Below are 26,430 nucleotides of genomic sequence, written 5' to 3'. Positions count from 1 at the left end.
TATATCAAAGCCTATAAGCATGAATTAAAATATGCATGTCACATAGCATCATATGAACAACAAAACAAACATAAACTTGTAATCATAGCATCATGATCATACCATAATTGATAATAGCATCATATACATCAAGTTTAATATCAAAATGACAAAATATTCAAGTATCATTGTTTCAACTTTCAAAAATATAAACTTAAAAGTTTAATCATCAAATGGATCATCTAATTCTTCATCCTCCTCCTCCTCCTCCTCCTCATCCTCATTGACATTGACATTACATGAGCCAATGCCACTTGCACTTGCACTATAAGTTGGCTCAATTTCCGAGTCATCAAGTGTCAATGCAAGAAGCTGAGAACCAGGAGCATCCAAATCAGTATGCTCTGGCTCTATATCCCACATCTTTGTTTCCCCTTGTGTGTAGTCATGTTGTTTGTGTGAAAGAAGACGTAGGTTGGAATGCACATATACTAAATTCTCCGCTCTTTTTGATAGCAGCCTATTGCGCTTTACTGAGTGGATGAAAGAGTATGTGCTCCAATTTCTTTCTGAAGCAGATGAACTAGCAACCTATGAAGACAAAGTAAACAATTAAAGTTATACATTAATAAAAATAAAATTACTAGCAACCTATGAAGACAAAGTAAACTATAAATAAACTAAAACTTGTAAATTAAAAATTTTAATTAATTAAACTTACTTGTGATAAAACTTTTATAGCGAGGGGTTGTAGGTGTTGGAAGCATGTGCCATGGAAGTACCACCAGCTATGAGCATCTTTCTTGGATCTATGACGAAGTGCATCAACACTTAGACCATTCCCATTTGCGAATTCTATGAACTCATTTGTAACAACATCTCGCAAATCATCATCGGGATATAGTCTAAGAAATGCTGCCTTATACCCATCAGATACTTCTAGATCTCTCCATGGTGGAATCCTTCCTGGTTTATCAAGAAACTGATTGCTATAGTACTTAGGTGTCAAGGCATAGGCAAGAAGGTGCAAAGGAGTGGTCATCTTATTCCACCTCTCTACAATAATTAATTCCAGTTCTTTGAAGAATTTCTCCTGAGGATCATTCTCTTTTTCATTTATAGTGAACTTTATTTTTTCAAGCATTGAATCAATGCCATCATAAATCTCACCTATGCAAGGCCTATCCATGTCTGTATAGCGAATCATGCTCATGATGGGCTCAGTGATACTTAGGAGATATGTAACAAGATCCCACCATTTCTCATCCAATATTCTATCCCTAATTTTTCCTGCCCTCTCAGTGCTACTTTGCTTCCATACAGTCCAATTGGTGCTGATCACCATATTGCATAGTGCCACTCTAACTTTCACAAGTCGTCTTAAGACGATTGTGTTTGATGCAAAACGGGTCTCAGCAACCTATAACACAAATTAATGCCAAATTATTAAAAAATAAAGCCAAACTTTAAAGAAGAATACACAATATAGCTTACACAATGATATTATTAACATTGAAAATTCAAAAAAATCAGAAAATGTAAAATTAAATTACTATTTCACTTACCTTCAATAGCTCCAAATTCGAATAGGTTCTAAAAATCCCTTGAGACATGTGGTGGTTTGTGATGAACATCTGGATGTCCTCAGCCTCTGCATACACATCTCTGATCCATTTTATTTTTTGCCCAATCCTTTGTAGCATAAGATTGAGCGAATGTACCGCACAAGGTGTCCAAAAGATGTGATCATAGCGTTGCTCAACCAACAAACCAGCAGCTCTACAATTTTTTGCATTGTCCGTTATGACTTGGACAACATTGCGGGGTCCCACAGACTCAATGGCAGAGATGAGAATTTCTGCAATAAATTCGCCATCTTTTATTTGGCCCTCACAATCCACAGCTCTCAAAAACATTGCCCCTTTAGGGGACACCGCTATGACATTGATCAAGGGACAGTTTTTAGCATCTTTCCACCCATCTGAAACAATTGTTACACCTGTCTCAACCCACGAATCCCTTATGGGTTTCAATGCATCTTCAACCCTCTTCACCTCTTTCTCCAATAATGTTCCACGTACCTTCTCATAACCGGGGCCCTTATACCCTCTTGGTGCCTCATTAACACTTTTTATCATTTGCTTCCAATATGGGGAGCGAACAACATTGAATGACAAACCATTTGCATAAATGCACCTTACTATATCTTGATCAGCATTGTCTCTACTCTCATTTTGGAATGCGGTTTCTAAAGGCCCTTTTGTTCTTTTACGTGTCAAGGGTGGTTCACTTTGAAGTTCATTTGTGGCAAAGAAGGGGTGGTCTTCTACTACAATACTGGGATTAGAAGGGCCTTGCATTCCCCTTGTTTTCTTTGATGCGGTTTGGTTCAATCTACGGGCTTCCCTCTCTTCTGCTGCCTCATGCTCCCTAATATATTTCATCACTATCTCATCTGGTATAGGTTTACCATTTTTGCCAGGGCATTTTTTGATGCCTCTTCCTTTTATTCCACACAAATGGCCTACCACTCGATAATATGAACTATTACGTTCAATATCACATCCATGGCATTTCCAACGGAATCCCCCACCTCCCGGAAGTTGTTTTATAATGTCCACATATTTCCATAAGGGAGAATTTGGATCATTTCTTTGTTTTGCAATTACTTGTTCATTGCCAATGGAGGAAGATGTAGATGCCATTCTAGTTCCTATGGCAAGAAATAAAATAAACATATTCAAAAACAAAAACTAAATAATGAAAAAAAATTCAAGTTTCATGTTTGACAATTTGTGAAACAAAAATAGTTGGAAAAAAATGTTTAAAAACCTACCTCTTGCTGCCAATGGAAGCTTGAAAATGTATGGAAATGATGCTGCAACACTTGTTGAAGCTTCTAAAATCAGTCTTCAACTCCTCCTCTTTGATCTTGGAAGCCAAATTTTGTTCAACCTCTCTTCAACCTCTCTTCAACCTGCTCTCATAAAAAATTTGTTTGCAACACAAATGAGGTGAAATGTGTCAATAAGATGTTTTAGAAGTGTTTTTTAGGTTATAATTTTCGCTTTTTTAAAGGCGGAATTGAAAAAAAAAAAAAATTTGGTTTGTTTTTTAACTTATTGGGCCGCCCAGCCACGCGGGTTCGACTGGGTCCGCCCGGGTTCGACTGGGTTCGACCCCGGGTTCGACTGGGTTCGACCCGGGTCGAACCCACCCTGGGTTTTACGAACCCTGGTCGAACCCGGGTCGAACCGGACCCGTACCACGGACCCGGTCGAACCCGGACCCGTACCAGGGCTTCCCAGGGGCGAACCCTGCAACTTAGATTAAGAAGGATAATGATGTGTCCATTTACTAGCAAGAGATGCAACTATTCAGCCTTAAGGCCTATTAAAGAGGCAGCGGTAATCACTTCCAAAGGAATAAGGAGAATAGAAAAAGACAAGAAATGTGTCAGCACATTGTCTGCAAATACTTACGGATATGAGAAGAAGAATATAAGGTTGCTAATCGCATATCGTATGATGCTGGTAATATAACTTATACTGCTAAAATGATACAGGAGACCAAAGGAGGAAACAAGGAAATAATGAAAGAAAGAGGGTGGCAGTAATTATATTGCTTGGGAATCACCTACGGGTATAGATATGAGATATAAAAACTGCTAATAATATATAGTATAATGCTGTGAGTGCAAATTAATACTGTTAATATGATAAATGAAGAAAACATTAACATAATAATACTGCTAATATAGTGTAACAATATAATATAATGTTAATATAATATAATATTGTTAATACAATAGGATGCTGTTAATATAATATAATATTGTTAATACACTAAGATGCCGATCATATAGTATGATATTGTCAGTTCAATACAATTAATATGACATAAGAGGGGAATGTTAAATACTATTAATATAATAAAACATAATGGTGTAAATATAACATAATGTTAATAATGTAATTTGAGGCTAGTGCTGAGAATAGAAATCTGATATAATATTGCCAAGATAGTACAATAATATTAACATAATATGATGAGTTCAATAGTAGCTAATTACTGTTTTAATGAACATGAATATTAGTTCTTCATCACTTGTGATATATCAAAGTCATGATGGAGGGTGTGAGAGGATTACAGGAGGGGTATAGCATATGAGCATTCTTCTAGATAAGCCACCTCGAAGTGGGACAAGATGAGCCCATAGAGGCCAAAGGAGTACAAATGGTACGGTCTTTGGGTCTAGGAAGAGATGGTTTCTGGGGCACTCTCCACAATCTCTCCCCTCTTCTCCACCATGGCTCACAAATACAAGAAGTAAAATCGTTAAGGTATTAAGGCAACTTATTGTAGCTTCCCTACTATCTCCACATGGATCAATTGTTGAAGTGAATCAATCGTAAGAGGTGAGAGGTTGATATGATGGAGAGAAACGGTGCAAAGCCCTCACTAGGTACGCCACCTCATGATGATGGTTGAGGACCATCAGTTGAGGACCACATGAGGCCACAAAGGATAAGGTCTTGTTGTTGGGCCTAGGGTAGAGGATACTTGGAGCACCTCATCATGTCTTCCAACGCAACCCTCGTTATGATTGAGTTTCCATGTAATTGTTGATATTGGTTGTGTAGATCAATATATACATACCCTAACCCTAGAATTGGATGTATTTCATGAGTTATATCTACATTGTTGTCTAATCTCATTGTGGATTTCGAAATATGGGCTTATCTCGTCTTATTCTTAAATGAAGATTATATCCCTTACTATGTTTGCCCTTGTTTCATTCTGGATTTGTGATTTTTGGGTAAAAACTAGGGCATTTACAAAAAGGGACATTACAGAAATGTGCTTTTATGGTATTTAACTCAATTAGAATTACATTTTTGGTACTAAATTTAAGTGTTTTATAGGTCCATTAGAGTACCATCGTATGGTCAGCTTCTGTTTTCACCTCGAGATGTGTGCCAAGGATGCAACTGAAAACTTTTTTTATTAATTCCCAATTCGTTAGAGATCAAGTTCAAATTATGTGTTGACCAAAGGCTAGTTTGAAGACTAATTCTAAGAATCTAGGCAATCAGTTTGTGAAAACAATGATTCTGCAAGTTTTGTCTAAAAATTCTTATTTTGAGGTCCTTAATGTCTGAAGTCTAATACAACTATCATACAACACTAAACACCTATCCTATGGAATCAACCTGAAAATTAGATAGGCTTATAGCTTAGAATTTTTTTAATTTTCCATTAAGACAGAATTTGGAATTTGTCAATCAATAGTTCAATAATTAACTTTCTCTAAACATAAGGCCTACTATGAGCAAATCGATAGAAAAATGGAATTGATGAACACAACCCTTGAATGCTTCTTGGAAGCTATAATCACATATTATATAAAATAATGAACATGTAAACATTATGTGAGACCTACATGTGATTTTGATTCCATGGACATGAATACGTAGGCAAGCCCTTGGACAAAGGATATCTAGAGGAGTCAGATCAACACACACTTGTAGCTTATGGTTCTTCATCTTAATTCTACAGTTTGACAATCGTGTGTAAGTAAGAATGATTGTATATGCCATAATTTAGAAATAGAAAACAGACTTCTAAATTATGATAAGTCATAGAAAAACAAAGATCATGAAAAAAGATAGAACTAAAGTTGAAAAGATAGATGAAACCTTACTATAGATAGAGTGGAAACTATGCAATGCAATAAATATACGTGTTCTCTTGAAAAAATGAGTTTCTTTAGTCGATGTTATAATGATTATCATACAGCTGATCAAGAATTGAAATTATGTGTATGATTATTTACTTTGAAGTTGTGGAAGTGAAATTTTATGTTGATAACTGCATAATGACAAAGACCGGGTAGTCAGTCTATTATAGGAGTGCATCCTATCACATTTCCTCTAGTAATGGAAGGAACATCTGAGGTAGGAAATGCATAGTTATTTAGCCCGAAGTGCTAAGACTTTAGCATTATTTCCCTCGCATTTAGCTATAGTAGCCTTTTCTCTTCAGTAACAAACTTGGGCACAGAATATAGTTTGTAATCTGGCCAAAGCATTCTGGTCCTAACCCACTAGTAGTTGGGGGAAATCCTACAGAGGAATATGTAGTCTTAACCCACCAATAGTTAGGGTGTGGCCAACACCATTGTTGTTAGCCTATGTACACAAAAGTCTTAGGATTGCATGCTTAGACATGGTTACATATATTTATATATGAGTATATGAGTATATCGATGGACAATATTGCTTAGAATTGCACTTTATTTGAAAATATGTATTTAAACATTTCAGCAGATGAAACTTGTATGCTACTATTTATCTTCAAATTTGCACTAAAGAAGATTAGGTGGATTATTTTGTATGAACCAGTGAATGGCATTATTTGATACATTGTGTGTGCTATGCTCTTTTATGATTGAATGATTAGCTTGGTTAAGTCTTTAATGATTTTATAGGTAGGCAATGTAAACCTATTTGAGCATAGGTGATGTGATATTGTATCATGAGGATGCATCTGTGTACACATCAATTGAAATGCTCTAAAAAGTTTAGAAATAGCATGTATTTTTGGGTTATCTGTGTTTGTTCTAATAGCCAAGTCGAGGAGTCATTACACAGCTTAAATATTATTTGATATTACAGTATTGAGCTGGATCATTATTATGGATAAATGTTACTGATGTTTCATTAAATCAGATTGGTTAAATGCAAGTGGTATCTGATTACCATTTATCATATCTTGATTTAATTATGATTGCATATCCTTGATTAGTGATAATAGTAATATCACTCTACATCTTATTGACTCCGATTCACTTCATGTTGTTTGGCTGAGATGGATGCAGAACAACCCCCTCACATTGGTGAGACCCAAAGGGAGAGTATCATCAGGAGAGAGGCAGCAGATTTGACAAGGCATCCCTAAATAGAGACAATGAGAACCATTGCACATATCACTTGTTGGATTTACTGATTTATAATTATCTGACTGACTTGCTTGGTCTTGTTAACTGCATTATGATAACTTGTGATCAAGGTTGTTTAAAGTTGCATAAGCCTACTTTAGGGTATCCCAGTGTATTTGTTTAACTTTGAAATAGATTACCTTTCCTGTGAGCTTGGTTTTACCTTGATTTACAATATATGAAAGTCTTTAATCAAAAACAATACTCTTGATTGTTACCATGATGGAGACATGACCTTGGTACAGTTTAGACATGTAAATACAATCTTTGAGATTTTGGACAAGTCAAAGGAATAATTGGTTTATCCTTTTGTTTGAAACTCTGCCCACAGATGGCTTACGCCTGGATCATGGGCTGTTATGTAATTGTTGTCTTTTGTTCTTTTGCTCATGGTACAGTTCCAAGTTAAACAAGGGTGTTGGGTTGTTAAGAAACTCTAACCCTAACTTTATTGTTAAAGATAAATTGTTCTCTTCAGTTTTAAATGCTATTTTTCATTGTGATTGTTGCTTGGATGGTGTTAATGGGGAATCCGTGCGATGAATGAATATGTTGTGCATGCATTAGCATGATAGGCATGCACTAACTGGACCTTAAATCATCGTTTGGATTTACAGCTTCGTGGAAAAAGCTATCTTTAGGGATTTTATCAAATGTTTACGGGTAGAGTTTTTGAAAACTGTCACCAAGTTTTGAGATCTGCTTTTTGGGGCTTTTGAGTATTTATTAACCGATCGAGCTTGTGGGAGGTCAATGCACTCATTTAAGAAGGGTTTGGTTCTGTGATGGGGTTTTTTTCATGAAGGAAGATGGGCACAGTTCTGTGTGTTGGGTTGCATAGGTGAGAATGTTGGGTGGTCTAAAAACAGCAGCTGCTATTGGTTTACAGAGAACTGAATTATCATTACATCTTGAAATGAGAAAAAGTTAAGGCTTTGAAGCAATGCTCATATCATTTGTATCAATTGAGAAGCTTCATTCTTCCACGCATGTCAAGATGCATTCCTTCTGCAAGATTTAAATCGTATTGGTTTGGCAAACTATTATTTATGTTTAAACCTAATTGAATCCTTTTCAAAAACTTGTAGCCCTGTATGAGGGTGATAATGAATATACAAATTTATGCCTGTTAACATGGAAAACGTATCAGGGAATTTGATTGCCCTAATACTGTAGTTTTAAAACCAATGTTAAAAGTAAAATGTAGGGTTATGTTGTGATTTTCTAGCTTAGAAACTTGTTGGGATCATTTGAATAAAAAGTGTACCCGTGCCCCCCATCAGTTATACTTAACTAAGCTATCTTAGATTTGTGGGATGTATTCCTGATAAATATAATTCTTTTTGATGATGCCTGTAGGTTTTGAAAAAAATTGAAATTTTACAGAATGATCTAGGTTTCACTTTTTGTACTGTCAACCTTTTTTTATGTATTAAAAATCCACTTGCAGCAGATGTCAAACTTGTTTCTCACATTATTTCTTAAAGAAACACTCAACTAAGCAGGATACTTCAGGGTAAGCTGTAGCATAAGGCCAGCACTTATCCTTAAGGAGTGTGCCACCTAGCAAGGGTTGTTTGAGCCGTGTCTAGCTCACTGGCTGTCAAAATCTTGAAAAGTCAAGTTTTGGCGAATATGTTTTTAGAATTGCATAATGTTATTGTTTAGCAGCTCTAGCTAGTCTGTTGAGAGAATGCCGAATGGCGAAAACCAATAAAAACTTCTATTTCACTCATAGTTTGCACTTTGCAATTGTGTTTGTGTGCAGCTTTGAATATATTTTAAGTACATTCATTCATTTTGAATCACTGCAATGATTATGATAAATCATTATACAGTCAATACCTCATATTCATACTTCTGGTGCATGATGGCATAACCCATCTATACACCTTGGATATATTGTTGAATTGGATTGATAATGATTATGACTTAAAACTATAGTAGTTTGGATGGGATAACCTTGTCATTAATTCTTGATAGCTTGAATTATTATATAGAATGGATAATAAGTTTCTAGAATACTAAACCAGTTAGCCAAGTTTCTTCTATACCATTGGAATACTACTTGGATTCATGTGCAGTAATCCTTTTCCAATTTGTGGAGGTGGCTGTAATGTCCCCTTCTCAATGATGTGCTTTCAAAGGTTTATTGGCCTATTCTGGAGACCCGTAGGCTATGTGGAATGGAGAATTAGGGTTTCAAACGTTGGTGAAGCGAGAACTTGCTATTTTTAGTAAGTTAGGGTTTGGCTGTTTGGATGATGTTGTCTTATTGAGCTTTCCAAGCTCCATCTCTAAGTGCGAAGATCATGCTTTTCGGAGGAGTAATTCATGACTTACTATTTTTAGTAAGTGGCAGTATGGAGCATTTCTATTTTTGGCAGTGGACAGGGTCCCGATCCTGCAGCAGTTCTATGGTCTTCTTTACTCTGTTTCATCCTGGTTTTGTTGATGATCAGTATGGGAGTCATAAGTGATTTAATTAAATATTATTTCCTTGTTCTAAGGTTTAATATTTAAATATTTGTATTTACTGATCAAATGTATTGAGGATCACTTAGGGAGAAATAATTATCTGATATCAATGTGTTATTTTCCTAAGTCAATGGCGTAATTTTTGGTGGCGATTGTGGATGATAAACATCTCATGTTATATTAATTTATGTTGTAAAATTGTCACCAAAGGTAAAGTTCGAACTTTGCCTAGGAAGAAGGGAAGTGGGCACCATGTTGGGTGAAGACTTGAAATGAAATGAAAGGAGTTTGAGTTGAGCTTGGGCGCCATTTGCATTTGAATTTGGGGAAGCTTGAAGTTATAAATATGAGCCTTGGGCTTTCATTTTAGGCATCTTGAAAAATTGCATCATTATGTTGTCGGATTGGCGTATGAACTTGAAGCTTCGGAGTGTGGCTCCCTAGTATGAATAGTTTCGTCCTTGAGATATAGTACCTAGTTGAGTGGTGTATTCTTGTGATATTTTCAATGCTTATTTCAGTATTTTCGAAGTGTGGTGTGTTTTTTGGAGTTGCTAGTTTGTTGTGGCTGAAGCAAGTTTTCGATCATACCTCCCTGCCTGAGCAACGGGTCATTCTAGGTACTGGCTCAAACCTTCTTTATGCTATTGGCGATATATATTGTAAGTTTGCAGCCCTTTATTTTGAGTCTTAGATTTTATTTTGCAAATCGAAATTTCTAGCTTAGGCGTGGTTCCTGGGAAGTGCATTGGGATGCATGCAAGGTGTTTGCGGGGTGTTTAGTAGCTCTTTTTGGTGTGTTCTTGGTCGCTGCTTGTCTAGTGATTGTTTGGGAGTGATTTGCGGTGAATTGAAGGAGATATGAGTGAGCTATGGGCAATTTAGTGAGTTTATGTGTTGCTGGTTATGCATTTCCAGCCTGCTGTTTTATGGCGTGTAGTTAGTTTGATGATAATTATCTCATGTGTTCAGCATTATACTTCTACTCTATCTTTCCTCTCTATTGTAAGGTTAAGTAGTAGTACTACTAACCGTTTCTGGATTGTATTCTTCATATCCCACTAAAAAATGGAAGAGGCTGCCTTGCCGCCTATATCTGATATTTTGTAACTCAGTCCTCCTGCTGCATAGTTGAGTGATATTGGTTGTAATGATCCTCCCGCTGCATAAGCGGTCGAGTTGAGTTTGTTCGATGTATTCAGTCCTCCCACTGAAATATTGCAGTAGAGTGATTTGCGTTTGAAGTATTGTTCTCTTGGCTGGTTTACCGCCAAGTTCCTTGCTTTCCCGCTAGATAAGCAGAAGGGGCTGGCTTGTCGCCCGTTATTGTATTTCAGCAATTCAGCAGATTATCTCTAACGATCCCCTGCTACTGTATGCTCTCACCCTCCCAGTCTGGGCTCTCAGTGATCAGAAAGTGTAGGGTTCCTTCCAATTGTTTGGATTTCATTATTCTAACCCTAATAGGTGATTGGTGTAATTGTGATATTGCTTTGAAAAATAAAATAAAAATAGTGGGAATATTACAGTGGTATCAGAACTGGTTTTCCTGCCAGCTTGTGAGTTTCAAAGTGGTCAGAGTTCTCCATGAGTGACAAATACCTCCGTTACTACAACAGAGAACATAAGAGATAGCACTTTCAGATTCCTTTAGTGTCGAAAGAAGATACCTTTTTAGAGGTATTGAGAAACAGAGGGAAAGAAGTGGATTTTGCAGATTCAGTAGATTCGATGGCAGATAAGGCTACAGAACAAAATGAGGCACCTGACAAAAAGGCTGAGAGACAATTCAATGCCATGATGGATATGATGTCTCAATTGTTGGCCAAACTTAACCAGAATGTTGTCGGGACCCCTAATCGACCCAACAATGGACCGGAAGCTAGTACTTCTAATGCTCCTGTAGGAAATGGGAATGGAAGTAATAATGGGAGCAACAGTGGAGGTTCAACCCCAAGATCTCTGCAACCTGTCTTCCTACCAAGAGAAGCACAGCAAGCTGAAATTGAGATACCTACAGCTGATGAAATAAGGAACAGCTATATGGAGTATACTTCCCTCCCTGGAGAGATCCGAGATATCCTCACCCTGGATCAGTTCATGAATCTAGAAAATGAAGCGAGGAAGGAGGAATGACAACAAATTTTCTACCCCAAGAGATTATCAACAAGCTCTTGGAAGGGTGACTCTAGCACATTTTGAGGGAAGCACTAAGAGCATAGCTAGAGCGTGGGTGCGGAAGTTGGACAATTATTTGTCCTTGAGGCCTATGCCTGAAGAAGACGCCATCAAGTTTGCTACTTTGCACTTGGATGGAGTGGCCCACGAATGGTGGTACCATGGGTTGGTCACCCTTGGTCATAACTTGATCACCACATATGCTGATTTCACCAACAAGCTCATTGAAAGGTTTGATACCAAGGACCCGAAGGTGAAATTTAGAGAACTTGCTCAACTCAAACAGCAAGGTTCTTTGGACACTTTCATAACTGAGTTTCAGAGTCTTTCAATTATGGTTAGCAGCATCTCGAAGAAGAGGTTGGTGGTCCTATTTACTAAGGGACTTGAAGAATCATTGAAAGGTTGGGTAAAAGCCTTTGACCCGCCCACCTTGGTTGATGCAATCAAGAAAGCTCAAAGCATGGAGTTGGCTGCCCCAAAGAACAAATTTCAGTCCAAGACTTTTCCTTTCTGAAAGGATAAGAAAAAATTTACAAATTAGACCAAGAAGTTTCCTTTGCGAATGAATGATGAGCTCCGTCAAGAGCTTCGAGGGAAGAATCTTTGCCATTCTTGCAGAGAACCTTGGGCCTCGGGGCATAAGTGTCATGGGAAGGGCAATTTGCATCAAATGGAGTGCTATTCTGCAAATGGATCAGACTCTGAAATGTCAGAACAGCAGACTAAATTTGAGGACAGCGAGTATGAAGAGGCTCCTGAAGGGCCTGAAATTGAGTCAAAAGACAGAGGAGTGGTTGCTCAACTTTCGAGCATTCACAAGAATGAGTCATTCAGAGTTCGGGGTGTGATAGGAGAGAATTGTGTCATTGCTCTCCTTGACACAGGAGCAACTCAAAAATTTCATTGATAAGAGGATTGTTGCAAAGAGGGGGATAGTGGCAGAAGAAGTTGAAGGCTTCAAAGTCATGGTAGCTAATGGCTCCACTATATCTTGCAATCGGATGATTTCTAACATGTCTTTGAAGTTGGGAAATCATGAAATTAGAGATGACTTTTTTGTGGTTAGCATTGGTGGGACTGATGATGCAGTCCTTGGGATTCAGTGGTTGAGATCTCTTGGTGAGATCACATTAAATTTGCAAACCATGGAGCTGAAATTCATGTCTAATGGGAAGAAGGTGGTATTGAGAGGAATGTCAAATAGCGGTCTCAGAGTTGTTTCATTGAAGAGGATGGAGAGGCCGATCCGCCATAACCAAGTGGAGTGGGCAGCAGAGTGTTTGATAATGCCGTCAAATCCATTGGAAGACAAGGGCAATTACTCAGCAGACATTCAAGCATTGATCACAGACAAAAGTAAGGTCCTTGGGAAGCCATATCTTGGTAGACTTCCTGAGATTATGGTCATGCCTTCCAAATCACTAGAGGAGAATAAGAGCTATCCCGAAGACATTCAAGCTTTGATAACCAAGAGAAGTAAAGTGTTTGAGAATCCACCTCCTGGTAGACCTCCTGAAAGAGGTGCAAAACACATCATTGAGCTTGAAGAAGGAGCTAAGTCGGTTATGACTACTCAAAATCAGTACCCCAAGAAGCAGAAGGATGAGATCAAGAAAGCAATCCAGGAGTTGCTTGACATGGGTTACTGTTGACGTGTATTTTGTACACAATCAAACACAGAATAAAATACCTAAAGGTACCTTATCCTCTCTTGAGTAAAGCCTCTGATTGCTGAAGATATCGCGAAAAAGGATCAATCAGGATGACTCCAAGGTTCTTGTATGTAGGGTCTCTACGTGTGGATAAGCTCTTTGTGGTATGATGTGATTTGCTGGAATCACAAGGGGACTTACATTTGATGATTGAACGTCTGGTCTGCTTTGAATATTACTGGAACACAGGCTCTTACTAGCTTTGATTTGAAAAAGGAAAAAAAGACGAGGGTGAGGAGAGGATCTAATCCTAATACTAAGGAATGTAGGAGCAATGATTGATCTTCTATGAAATTCTAACTAAGTCTTGTTTTGACATCGCTGGACCATCTCCACAAGGCTAGTGCGATCTTCGAAGGAAAGCTTTATGATGTTCAAATCATCACTGCAGGCATAGACACCATCAGGTTGATGCATATCAATGAAGAAGCGATAATTGAAGTTAGGCTTAAGCTGAACGATTCCAGTTGACTACGCAAGGCAAGTCTGCAATCAACAAACTGCTAGTAGTATGGATATACGAATTTCACCATCAATCAAGCACATTTCTTCCACTCATCTAATAACATGAAATCAAATATGAGAAGTATAAAGACCATGCAAATTGTCGAATCGACCCATAAATTTCACCATTTCTTCAATGAAGTTACAAGTCTTTTACAACAACATCTTGGCAACAATCTTTGCCTTCTCTCTCTACTCTACTCTAATTGCTATTCTAATACTTCCAACTGCTTACTAATTCCCTCTAACTATTCTCTAATTGCAAAATGAAATGCCAGGGCTTATATAGTGCCCTCAATACAATTCGATGGCTTAGATCAATTCGAGATCAATGGCCAAGATTCAACAATGAAAACCCTAATTAGGGTTTGTTACAACCATTACATAACATTTAATGCTTGACCAATGATAAAATTGTATTGCTTGGACACATGTCCTCTCTGGAAAATTCCACCAATGAATAACCGGGGTAGGTACATAGAAGTTTGTGCCACCTTCCATGAGTTAGGTACATTGAATTTGGACATGCGGAGGTGGACCACACTGACTGGATGAGCGATGACTAGGATGCCACCTCGTCCGACACTTGTAACTTGGTAGATATTCAACTTGATGTTGTTGAGAAGCTAGCTTTAATTAATTCATCTGGAACTATCTGCTTCTTCAACGAACCCTTTGCTCTGACTTCTTGTGTCCTTGATTTGCAGGATGATTGATGTACCTCGCCTTGGAATACTGGATTGGAGAAGTCGCCCTTGATGACGTTAGTCCAAAGAAGGCCGTCCTTGTCGATGCTAGACTGGAGGAGGTCGCCCTTGTCCTTGCTTGATCGTCCTTGATGAGACCGTCCTTGATCTGGCTTGTAGATCTTTCGAGCTTGGGAGTCGCCATCTTGATACCTACACAACATTTCACAATTAATGATATATCTTGAAATCTAAAAATTAAACTTTAAAAGGAAGATTCAAGATTCTAATTTAGGAAACTTCATGATAAATCTTGAGTTATCATTTCCTAATTAACCATGTAATACTTAGATTTTTCCAAAAAATGTCTAAAAAATCAAACCTTGAATAAGGGTGTCAAGATGATTTCGCCATACCTCCTCTTGAGTTTTAAACTCTAAGAAATGATGTAAAAATAGATGAATTTTGCTAGGCAAAGTGTAGATCAAAGCTCTCCCTTGGATAAAATGCACCTCCTTTAGCTTGGAAAAGAACTCCACCTTCCTCTTCAAAAAATCTGGAAATTGGCCTTCAAATGTCTTCAAAATCTGGAAATTATCCTCCAAACTAGCAAGAAATACGCCTCTCCAATAGCCTTCAAGATGAATTTCGCCCTCCACTAGCTTCTCCACACTTAGTAGAAATTCGCTCCACTCCTCTGGATTTCGCTCCTCAAATTGCTCTCCAATTTCGCACTTGAAAGGATGATTGAATGATTTGAATTGTGAAACAACACCTCCAATATATAGAGCGCTCACCTTCTACATCTCTCCATAGGCCGACTTGGTGGAAAAAATAAACAAAGATTAATAAAAGGAGAAGGTCGACTTAATTAAGCAATAAAAAATGATACCTCAAGCGCTCCCTTTTTAAATTTTAATTTAATAATAATTAATTTCGAAATGCCTCAATTAATTAAAAAAAACGATTTTCCAAGGCTCAAAATTAATTATTAAATGCTATGCGCTTTTTAAAAAAAAAAATTTAAAAAAAAAAATTTTAAAATATTTCGAAGTTTTGGGCGAACTTGGCATCTAGTGCGATTTGCTAAAATAAGGCAAAAAAATAATGAATTTTGATAACTTCGCTCTGGTCCCTTGGAGAGGGACAGGAGCATTTTGCCTTGGTCCCTTGGAGAGGGACAGGAGCGATTTTGCAAATCCAAGCTTATCTGTCCTTTGTTAGCCTTCCAAATTATATTCAATGGATAAATCATGTTTTCTTTGGTCTCTTCAAATCATAAAATTGTCTTGATCCTGCAAGAACAGTGCAAATTTGAAATTCAAGCTCCGGTCCTTCAGTGAGGGACAGGAGCGAATTTTGTCCTCTAGGCCAAATTTTTCACTTTTTATCTCGAAATTCCTTGCTAGGGAAGATTTCACCTTACTTCATGCTATGAATAAAAGTTAATGTCCGAGAAAGGTCTTAAAAGGTGTGTATAAAGAAAATCACTCTGGTCCTTCAGGGAGGGACAAGGGCGAATTATCAAAAGCTTCATCATTTCATTGTCTTTGATCAAGTCTGGATGCTCTATAATGTTCATTTCGTCCTTCACCATGCCTTTGATGTTTCAATCTGACCAAACAAGGCCAGGAATGACTCAAATAAGCCTTTTCGCCCTGGACCCTTGGTGAGGGACAGGAGCGCTTTGCCTTGGTCCCTTGGAGAGGGACAGGAGCGAATTTCACCCTGGATCCTCAGTGAAGGACAGGAGCGAAATTTGACTTTTTGAACTCTCTATCAGGATAATTTTTATGGAATATAACATTTAAGTATTATATACTTTCAGGATGTTTGAGAGTGGTTTCAGACCTCCAGGAGTTATATTGCAAAATCTTGTTTTTTGAGGTTTTTCAGTTTCCAGACTTAGTCAAATTTCAGGATCAGGACATTCCAAACTTAGCCAAATTTCAGGATCAGGACTTTCAGACTTAGCCAAATTTTCAGGATCAGGACTTCACTCCAGCAGGACCTGCTATCCTATTGATCTCCCCGACAGCACTCAAAAATGCAAAAGCCAACTTACAAAACCCTAAAAGACCTAAAAAACAAACCCTAAAAAGCAAAAAACATGGGTCCCCATTTGCAATGGGGCGATGTGTGAAAATGTCACAACAGTTACATACGGCCAAGCTAAAGCCCATTTGCTTCGTTGTTGTCTTGGTGAAAAAGAAGGATGGACCATGCGCATGTGCGTGGATTACCGGGCCCTGAATCAGAAAACTATAAAGAATCGGTATCCTATTCCGAGAATTGATGAGCTACATGGTGCAATGTTCTTCTCAAAGATTGATCTCAGGTCGGGGTATCATCAAATTAGGATGAGAGCTTCAGAAGTGGAGAAGACTGCTTTCAGATGCCAATTTGGACATTTTGAGTTCCTAGTCATGCCCTTTGGCTTGACTAATTCCCCTGCCACATTCCAATCATGCATGAACAAAATCTTCCAGAAACAGTTGAGGAAGTTTGTGCTCATATTCTTTGATGACATACTCATATTCAGCAAATCTTGGAAGGAACACTTACAATATTTGGATGAAGTGTTGAGCATACTGGAATCCGAGTCCCTATTTGCAAAGGAGTCCAAATGTGAATTTGGAATGGAAGAATTGCTCTACCTTGGTCACATTATCAATGCAGGAGGTGTGAAGGTAGACCCTGAAAAGATTAGAGCTATCATTGATTGGCCTCCTCTTGAGAATATAACACACTTAAAGGGATTCTTGGGTCTTTGTGGTTTTTATCGTAGGTTTGTGAAGGGATACTCTCATTTGGCTGCTTCCCTCACAGATCTTACAAGGAAATGAGCTTTTGAAAGGTCAGAAAAGGCACAGAGAGTATTTGATCAGTTTAAGGGGATCATGAGCTCTTGCCCTGTTTTGGCTCTACCTGATTTCACCAAGCCTTTTGAACTACAATGTGATGCATCTGGAGAAGGTGTTGGTACAGTCCTCATGCAAGACAAGCATCCTATAGTCTTTGAAAGCAGGAAGTTGAGAGGGCCTGAAAGGCTATATTCGATATATGACAAGGAGGGCTATATTCGATATATGACAAGGAGATGCTTGCCATAATGCATGCCCTTGCAAAGTTCAGGCAGTATCTTGTGGGGAGTAAGTTCGTTGTTAAGACTGATCATAGCAGTCTTAAACACTTCATGCATCAAAAAGACTTGAAAGAAAGGCAGCAGAAGTGGGTGAGTAAGCTGCAGGCTTGCGACTTTGATATCAAGTATGTCAAAGGAAAAAAAAACATTGTGGCTGATGCCTTGTCTAGAATGTCCCATTTGAGTTCACTGTGTGAGCTTACTGCTGATTGGAGGGAGTTGTTGCTTGCTGATTATGCCAAAAAACAGTTTGCAACCAGCATCATAGAGGGCACTTTTCATGATGAAAAGTACAGATTGGTTGAGGGATTGATTCTATACAAAGGAAGGATCTTCATTGTGGCTGAATCTAAGCTGAAGGAGAAAATTTTGAAGACCTTCCATGACATTCCCCTTGCTGGTCACCAAGGTTACTTCAAGACATACAGGGAGACCTGAGAGAGGTTCTCTTGGAAGGGACTAAAAAATGATGTTTTGAGGTACATCAAGGAGTGTCATACATGCCAGAGAAACAAAGATGAGCACACTCTGTCAGCTGGTCTGTTACAACCCTTGCCCATTCCCAATCAAAAATGGGAAAGTATATCCATGGACTTCATCACTGGGTTGCCACGGGCTCAAGGGAAGGACAGTATTTATGTGGTGGTGGATAGACTAACTAAGTTTGCTCACTTTTTCGCCATCACCAGCTCATTTACAGCAGCTCAGGTTGCTGAAGTGTTCTTTCGGGAGGTGTTCAAGTTACATGGGTTACCAAAGAACATTGTGAGTGATAGGGACAGCAAGTTCCTAAGTGCTTTTTGGCAGGAGATTTTCAGATTATGTGGTACTGTGCTCACTCCAAGCACAAGTTATCACCCACAAACAGATGGGCAAACCGAGATAGTGAATAAGTGGTTGGAAAGATACCTTAGAAACAATGTCTCGGAGCAGCAGAATACATGGGTGAGATGGCTTCACCTAGGAGAGTATTGCTACAACTCCTATCACATGTCCATCCGAATGTCACCATTCATGGCACTCTATGGTTATGAAGCTCCTAGCTTTACTGACTTGATATTTGGTGATAGCAGAGCCCCTCAGGCGAAGGATATGATGCAACAAAGTCAAGATATTTTGAGGACGTTGAGGGACAATCTCCAACATGCGCAGAATCAGCAAAAGTTGTATGCTGATCAGCAGGGAATTTAGCGCACCTTTGAGGTGGGCGACATGGTTTATTTGAGGCTCCAACCCTACAGACAGTCTACTCTCAAGAAGAGTGGAGTTGAGAAATTGAAACCACGATTCTATGGGCCTTTCAGAGTCAACAGGAGGATTGGAGAAGTGGCATATGAGTTGGAACTACTGGCGAGCAGCAGGATTCATAATGTATTTCATGTGTCTCGCCTTAAGAAGGCTCTTGGACATAATGTTGTGGCTTCAACAGAGTTACCTCCACTTGATGAGGAGGGAGAGTTAGTTTTGATTCCTGAAGCTATCCTTGATTTCAGGGAGCGTTTTTTGAGGAGAAGGGTGATCAAGGAATACTTGATCAAGTGGAAAAATTTGCCAGCAGAGGATGCTACGTGGGAAAATGAAGAGATTTTATTGCATCCAACCTTACAGTTGCTTGAGGACAAGCAATTTTGGGGAGGGCGGATTGTAATGTCCCCTTCTCAATGATGTGCTTTCAGAGGTCCATTGGCCTATTCCGGAGACCCATAGGCTATGTGGAATGGAGAATTAGGGTTTCAAACGTTGGTGAAGTGAGAACTTACTATTTTTAGTAAGTTAGGGTTTGGTTGTTTGGATGATGTTGTCTTACTGAGCTTTCCAAGCTCTGTCTCTGGGTGCGAAGATCATGCTTTTCGGAGGAGTAATTCATGACTTACTATTTTTAGTAAGTGGCAGTATGGAGCATTTCTATTTTTGGCAGTAGACAGGATCCTGATCCTGCAGCAATTCTATGGTCTTCTTTACTCCGCTTCATCTTGGTTTTGTTGATAATCAGTATGGGAGTCATAAGTGATTTAATTAAATATTATTTCCTTGTTCTAATGTTTAATATTTAAATATTTGTATTTACCGATTAAATGTATTGAGGATGACTTAGGGAAAAATAATTATCTGATATCAATGTGTTGTTTTCCTAAGTCAATGGTGTAATTTTTGGTGGCGATTGGGGATGATAAAACATCTCGTGTTATATTATTTTATGTTGCAAAATTGTCACCAAAGGTAAACTTCGAACTTTGCCTAGGAAGAAGGGAAGTGGGCGCCATGTTGGGTGAAGACTTGAAATGAAATGAAAGGAGTTTGAGTTGAGTCTGGGCACCATTTGCATTTGAATTTGGGGGAGCTTGAAGTTATAAATATGAGCCTTGGGCTTTCATTTTAGGCATCTTGAAAAATTGCATCGTTATGCTGCCGGATTGGCGTATGAACTTGAAGCTTCAGAGTGTGGCTCCCTAGTATGACAAGTTTCGTACTTGAGATATAGTACCTAGCTGAGTGGTGTATTCTTGTGACATTTTCAGTGCTTATTTCAGTATTTTCGAAGTGTGGTGTGTTTTCTGGAGTTGCTGGTTTGATGTGGCTAAAGCAAGTTTCGATCATACCACCCTGCCTGAGCAATTGGTCATTCTGGGTACTGGCTCAAACCTTCTTTATGTTATTGGCGATATATCTTGTAAGTTTGCAGCCCCTTATTTGGGGTCTTAGATTTTATTTTGCAAATCGAAATTTCTAGCTTAGGCGTGGTTCCTAGGAAGTGCATTGGGATGCGTGCAAGGTGTTTGCGAGGTGTTTAGTAGCTCTTTTTGGTGTGTTCTTAGTCGCTGCTTGTCTAGTGATTGTTTGGGAGTGATTTGGGGTGAATTGAAGGAGATATGAGATATGGGCAATTTAGCGAGTTTATGTGTTGCTGGTTATGCATTTCCAGCCTGTTGTTTTATGGTGTTGAGTTAGTTTGATGATAATTATCTCATGTGTTCAGCATTATACTTCTACTCTATCTTTCCTCTCTATTGTAAGCTTTAGTAGTACTACTACTAAACGTTTCTGGATTGTATTCTTCATATCCCGCTGAAAAGTGGAAGAGGCTGCCTTGTCGCCTATATCTGATATTTTGTAACTCAGTCCTCCCGCTGCATAAGTGGTTGAGTGATATTGGTTGTAATGATCCACCCGCTGCATAAGCGGTTGAGTTGAGTTTGTTCGGTGTATTCAATCCTCCCGGTGAAATATTGCGGTAGAGTGATTTGTGTTTGAAGTATTGTTCTCTTGGCTGGTTTACCGCCAAGTTCCTTGCTTTCCCACTAGATAAGCGGAAGGGGCTGGCTTGCCGCCCGTTATTGTATTTCATCAATTCAGCAGATTATTTCTAACGATCCCCTGCTACCATATGCTCTCACCCTCCCAGTCTGAGCTCTCGGTGATCAGAAAGTCTAGGGTTCCTTCCAGTTGTTTGGATTTCATTATTCTAACCCTAACGGGTGATTGGTGTGATTGTGATATTGCTTTGAAAAATAAATAAAAAATAGTGGGAATTTACAGTGGCTGAGCTGTTTTGGTTCAGTCAAGGAAAGCTTGACTCTCCTTAGATGAACCACCACACTCCAAGGCACCCAAAACATTGTAGTGTCATTAGAAATTTAGATAGCTTTATTGAGTGATGCTTTGATATATACTTGTCTTAACTATATTAAGTTGTTATTAAACTAAACTGTAGTTCGTGAGATGGTTGATTTTTGTATTAACGCTAGCTGCTGGTATGTGTATGTGCTAATAAGTGTTGGGTAAATCAATGGGAGTTTGGAGCCTATTATCTTTTCCAACACTCTCAGCATGGGGTGACAAGTGATTGGATAAGCCAATGAAGTTTTTGCCCTCATTTTCTTTTCCAACACTCTCAACTCTCTTGAATTTGGAAATCTTTATATAGATACATATGGTACAGTGATATTTGTTATGGTTTGCTAAGAATTCTCATCTGCTGTCCTCGTTGAAGGATAGGGCCACTCCCATTTGGGGGTTTGCAGAGGAACCGTAAGGCTCTATGGTTAGAGAAAAAGTGCTCCAATGATGCCCCTTCTCCTTACTCTTATGTGTTAGGATTTTGATTTGTTAGTTTTTTGACAACACAAAATGAAATGTGAGGAAATCCTCTCTTCAAATTTGCAAGGGAATCCCCCTAATCTAATCTACTCCTAAAATTGAAAACAAATGTACTAGATTGCTACTTATGTACACGATACAATTTATCTTCTAGGGGGTTTGCATGTAAACAAAATAGGCCCATCTTTTTGATCCCAGAAGTGGGAGCACAAAATTGAAAGTACTTTATCTCACCACAAGTTTTTTAAGTTTATGCAGCCAAACAACAATACTGTCTATTGATTAAAGCGGTGATCAGAAAATTATTATTAACAAAAAATTTGGGCTTGACGAAAGGAAACAATATCAGTGACAACAAAGAATGAAGTATGAGATTGAAAAGTAACAATAACCTAGAAGCATACAAAGCTAATTTGAAGGATAGAAGACAAATGCCACCAAAGTTAAACAATGATATTCTTTATTAATAACTTTACAAACTATCACACTTGCAACACAATAGTCTAACTCTTCAACTTGAATGAAAACTTCTAAAGCCTAACACAAACTCCCATTACATTCAATGTGCTCAAGGTACTTATTTATAAGCACCCTAAGAGAAGCGTCTAAGGAAAATAATAATACACAGCAACTCAAATCCATGTCCTTTGTAAAAGAGGCAATAGACATTTCAATATAGCCTAACATAGTCTTTCTCCGCTTTAAAATATGCATTCTTCCTTGAATAGGTTGCCTATGTCAATAAATGGCCATGATTCAATGCTTTTACTTTATGATCTTCTAACTTGGTAATGAAACTATGTTCATGCAACACAACCTCTTAGTCACAGTTTTTAGGCAGCACTGCCATATTGGCCACCATTTTACATTGGTTTTGCCATAAGGAAAGTGTGAAATGACTTAAGTATTTATGTGCCTATTTACTTGTGGTTGTGCTTTTCCACCTCCATTACCAGTAGAGTCCCATTTCTAGAATGGCAATGCTAAGGAAAAAGTGTGACATTTCACTTGAACTTGCATTGATACATGCTGATTGTGATTTTACGTCTACTCAACCACTTATATTGTGATTTGTCTATGGCATTGCCAATGTAAAAGTGTGATTTCCATTTTTTGTCTTTGAATTCTCCTTCACTGGTCATGGATTTCCAACCACCTAGCCACTTAAGTCGCCATTTCTTATTGGCATCACTATATAAAATATTCATCAAGATTCACGGTTAAAGTGTGTAGGAACAATCATGAAGTGAGAAATCCAACACACACTAAGTGATGTGCATGGTTCCAGATTGTCTTCTTCCATAAGGAAAAACCTTTTGAGCAAATGAAGATATTGTGCCTCCTTCTCAAGGTATCAGGCAACGTCTTGTGGTTGTAGCACATTCAAAGGAATAGTGATCTTTACATCTCTAATTCGATCCCCTTCACCTCTCACTTTGACATATTCAACCATGAATTCAATCTACTCATCATCTTCCAAAAAAGATTGAAGATGTTGAAGAAAAATTTCAATCTACTTCTCTTGACATTCTAGATCCACAATTGGTTTCAATTGTATAGCTCTTGCTTGCAATTCTTCTACCGCTTTTTCATTATTTGAATCTCTTTCTAACAATCCATCCAAGTCTAATTCTTTAAGCATCATATCATTATCAAAGCATGTGTAGAAGAAAAACATCACCCTCTAGTGCCAAACTTAGTCACCTATCATCCCATAGTGGCAAACCTTCAACAACCTAGGTCTTTTTAGTTTTATAAGTGCAATCGGATTCAAAGAATATATATCCTAAAGAGAGAAGTAATTGCACTTTTCATCATTAATTTTGCAATTGATATCCATTAATGAGAAGTAATTGGGACTAACAATGAGGCCAAAGTCCAGGCAGCATGGATGGCCTTAAGGCTTTGCAAAAGACTAAATTTCAGGAGAATCCATTTGGAGGGGAATTAGCAAATCATCCTCAACGCTATTTGATGCTAGAGAAAGCCAAATTGGCATTTGAATAATTTTTTGGGGCCAATATAGAGCATATTGGGGGGCATGGAGCCACATGTATAGGGAGGGGAACACAATAGTGGATTGCCTCTCCAAATGGGTAATTAATTTGACAATGGACCGAAAAGTTGGATTTGGTGAACTTGGAGGATGAGTTGGAGGACTGGCAAGAGGATTTGTGGCGGTGGCACTGATAAGGAGTTAAAGTTCGCACGAGGGAAGCATTTATGTCAAGGGCGCCAAGATTGCATTGGGCACAATGTTTGTAGGTTTGGGTATGGGAAAGCTTTTTATAGCAGAAGAGAGTGCCGTTGATTGCAGAAGGATGGAGACAACCATTTGCCTGTGGTCCTATGCCAAGCAGATGGCAATCTAGGGTAAATTTTGAACGGGCTACTAAAACGGATTTTTCTGGTGCCATTCAAGCATGATTATGCAAGCCATTAAGATGATACTAGGTGACAAATTCCTTGAACTGGAGTAGATACAAGACAAACTCTGAGGTGGCCTCCTTCTTGGCATCGCTCTTGGAGATAGAGGATAATGAAAAGGCTCGGGGACTAATGGTGGCAACTGTTCGGTCAAAGTGGTTAGGGGGCCTAAGCCAATGGTTGGAGAGAGTAGTGATATGTGCGGGTTTAAGGCCTCAAGGGAGACGATGACTGAGGCCATACTACCACTTTGACAGCCCTTATGTCCCCTTCCTCATTTGGGGGACATGAATGGATGAGGCGACACGACAAGGGCAAGTGCTGGCTGGCATTGAACACCTGAAATGCAAGTTAGGTCTGCTGCCAGACAAAGGGGGGGAATTGAAGCATGGTGTGCCAGGGGAGCCGAGGGAACTGTCGAGTAGTGGTGGAGCCAGGTAAAATCGTAGAAGTTAACAGCCCTGTTTTGTGAAGACATAGGTCTTTTGTTGCTGGTTTTTGGCACTTTTTTGCTGTTAAAAACTGTGGAGATACTGTAAATCTCTGCATTAAGGCAACTTGCATTGTAACCGGGTGTGACCCTGTTTTGCCACTTTTATAAATCAAGAAAAAAGAATCCAAATATCATCACCTGGACAGTTAGGCACTATGATGAAAAGCTCAAAACAGTGAAGAACTAAGGAGGGATGGTGATGTTGGATTTGAATGAACCTATTATTAGAGAGACCCTTGGTTCGAAGGATAATTTGAACAAGATGCAGCAGAACCTCTTGAAATTGAGAATTGAGATACAAACAGAATATGCATTTATACAGAAATGTGGAACTGCAATGACACGTCCACTAAACAGCCAATGTACCTTACAATCAAAGGAGCGTGGCAGATAATGTGGTAGAACTTAATAATGCTAGTACGTTCAATAACTATTCTCAGAGGACATATAGTCCAAAGGCCAGTACAATTATGGATATTCATGAGAAAAGAAGACTTCAGATCTTACCACTTGGGGTCGCTTCCTTCTTTTGAATCTTTGGATTTCTCTGGGTTTTCAAAATTGCGTCCTCGATTTTCTACACCCAAAATAAAAGGAAGCACAACAATAAATACATTATTTCATTCATTACTTAATCCAAAAAAGTATAACAAAAAAATTATAAATACATACTTGGACAGCATTATCAGGGTAGTCTTCGGGAATTCCCCACGGCATTGCGAAGGAAGCAGATCTTGATGTGGTAGAAATGCAATTCGGATTAGACGAGGGACAGGATCGAATTCGCCTGTTAAACACTTGAAAACAATTATCAAGTATGTGATGTTTTCTGCAATGTTTCAAATTATGCGATGTTTAATGGGGATTCAAGTGTCTAGTTGAACTATGTAATGTGTCAAATTAAATTATGTGATGTTTTCTGGATATTCAATTTTCTAGTTGAACTCAAAAACTAAACAGTCGAATCCTCATAGAACATGACATCACTTCAAAACAATATAAAAAAATCGAGTTTAATGACAGGGAAAAAACTTAAAAGAGAAATTCTGACCCATTTTCTAATCCAAGCTGCAAACTTTGAGACTCAGAAAATGGCGTCGTTGGATTGGAGGGCAGTGGCAATGCGGGCAAAGGAGCAAGTAAAGCGATGCTGATGCCCACAGAAAGCAGGGCCCCGCCCACCGCATTGTTTTCTCTCAATCTCTGACGGCAATAGACACAACCCCCTCGTTTCAAAGAATTTATGGGCAGAAAACTGCGGTATGTCAGTGTCGAGGCAGACATGGTTGTGGATTATAATTACAATGCCATTGCTTACATGGCGAGACGATCTTCAATTTCAATCCATGGTTACGTCTCCACCACCATAGAAATTTAACCGATAACATTACGCAATTGAATACAATTTTTTTATTTCTATTTTTCTTGGGCAAATTTCAATATATTTTTAATTTTAACATACGAGGGCAAACTTATGTCGAAACTTTTTGTGTTGAAATAATTAAGTCGTTGGATTTTTATTGTGGAGAATAAATTTAAATCGTAATGTTCAAAATGACTGTGCTATCTCATGTTCCAATGCGTTATGATTAAATTTAAGAACTGGAGCTCCCCTTCATGGGACCCCAACCTTATTGAAATAAATGACATGTGGCTTCACCAGTTTTTTTTCATCTCCTTCTTATTTGCCTACAATTTTGTCTACAAATTTTATTTGCAAGAAATAC

General features: G+C 38.5%; 2 protein-coding genes across 7 annotated transcripts in view; both read right to left on the bottom strand.

Annotated features, from left to right (window-relative positions):
* The window catches only part of LOC131034108 (thylakoid lumenal 17.9 kDa protein, chloroplastic), a 43,470-nt gene extending 17,374 nt beyond the window's left edge, over positions 1-26,096 (bottom strand). The window contains exons 1-4 of one of the 4 annotated variants that reach the window (XM_057965492.2): positions 25,755-26,096; positions 25,376-25,532; positions 25,211-25,280; positions 14,503-14,753 (exon numbers count right to left, since the gene is read on the bottom strand). In XM_057965492.2, the coding sequence (XP_057821475.2) occupies positions 14,518-14,753; positions 25,211-25,280; positions 25,376-25,532; positions 25,755-25,987 (696 nt within the window). In that variant the 5' untranslated portion in view covers positions 25,988-26,096 and the 3' untranslated portion in view covers positions 14,503-14,517. Of the gene's footprint in view, positions 1-14,502; positions 14,754-25,210; positions 25,281-25,375; positions 25,533-25,754 lie in introns of those variants that run through there. The other 3 variants (XM_057965495.2, XM_057965493.2, XM_057965496.2) reach the window with 3 other exon arrangements.
* LOC131859406 (uncharacterized) lies at positions 100-2,946 on the bottom strand. Of its 3 annotated transcripts, XR_009359125.1 has the most exons (3): positions 2,816-2,946; positions 701-2,692; positions 100-570 (listed from the first exon to the last, which is right to left on the bottom strand). XR_009359125.1 is itself a non-coding variant. In XM_059213109.1 (2 exons), the coding sequence occupies exons 1-2, from the start codon at positions 1,322-1,324 to the stop codon at positions 202-204; spliced, it is 993 nt and encodes a 330-aa protein (XP_059069092.1). In that variant the 5' UTR covers positions 1,325-2,816; the 3' UTR covers positions 100-201. The 3 variants fall into 2 exon arrangements, 1 of the variants encoding a protein (XP_059069092.1); XR_009359124.1 differs by having other exon boundaries at positions 701-2,816.
* Positions 26,097-26,430: the final 334 nt, after the last annotated feature.

Source organism: Cryptomeria japonica, chromosome 10 (assembly GCF_030272615.1).
Source record: "Cryptomeria japonica chromosome 10, Sugi_1.0, whole genome shotgun sequence".
Classification (NCBI taxonomy): domain Eukaryota; kingdom Viridiplantae; phylum Streptophyta; class Pinopsida; order Cupressales; family Cupressaceae; genus Cryptomeria; species Cryptomeria japonica.
The sequence above is the reverse complement of the archived record's forward strand: the minus strand, read 5'-3'. Positions and strand labels throughout refer to the sequence as shown.

Bases quoted from the DNA above. Each gene is read 5' to 3' on its own strand.
- LOC131859406 (XM_059213109.1), bottom strand. From the start codon at position 1,324: ATGGTGATCAGCACCAATTGGACTGTATGGAAGCAAAGTAGCACTGAG. The intron at 571-700 runs GTAAGTTTAATT...TTGTCTTCATAG, and splicing joins CTATAAAAGTTTTATCACAA to GTTGCTAGTTCATCTGCTTC.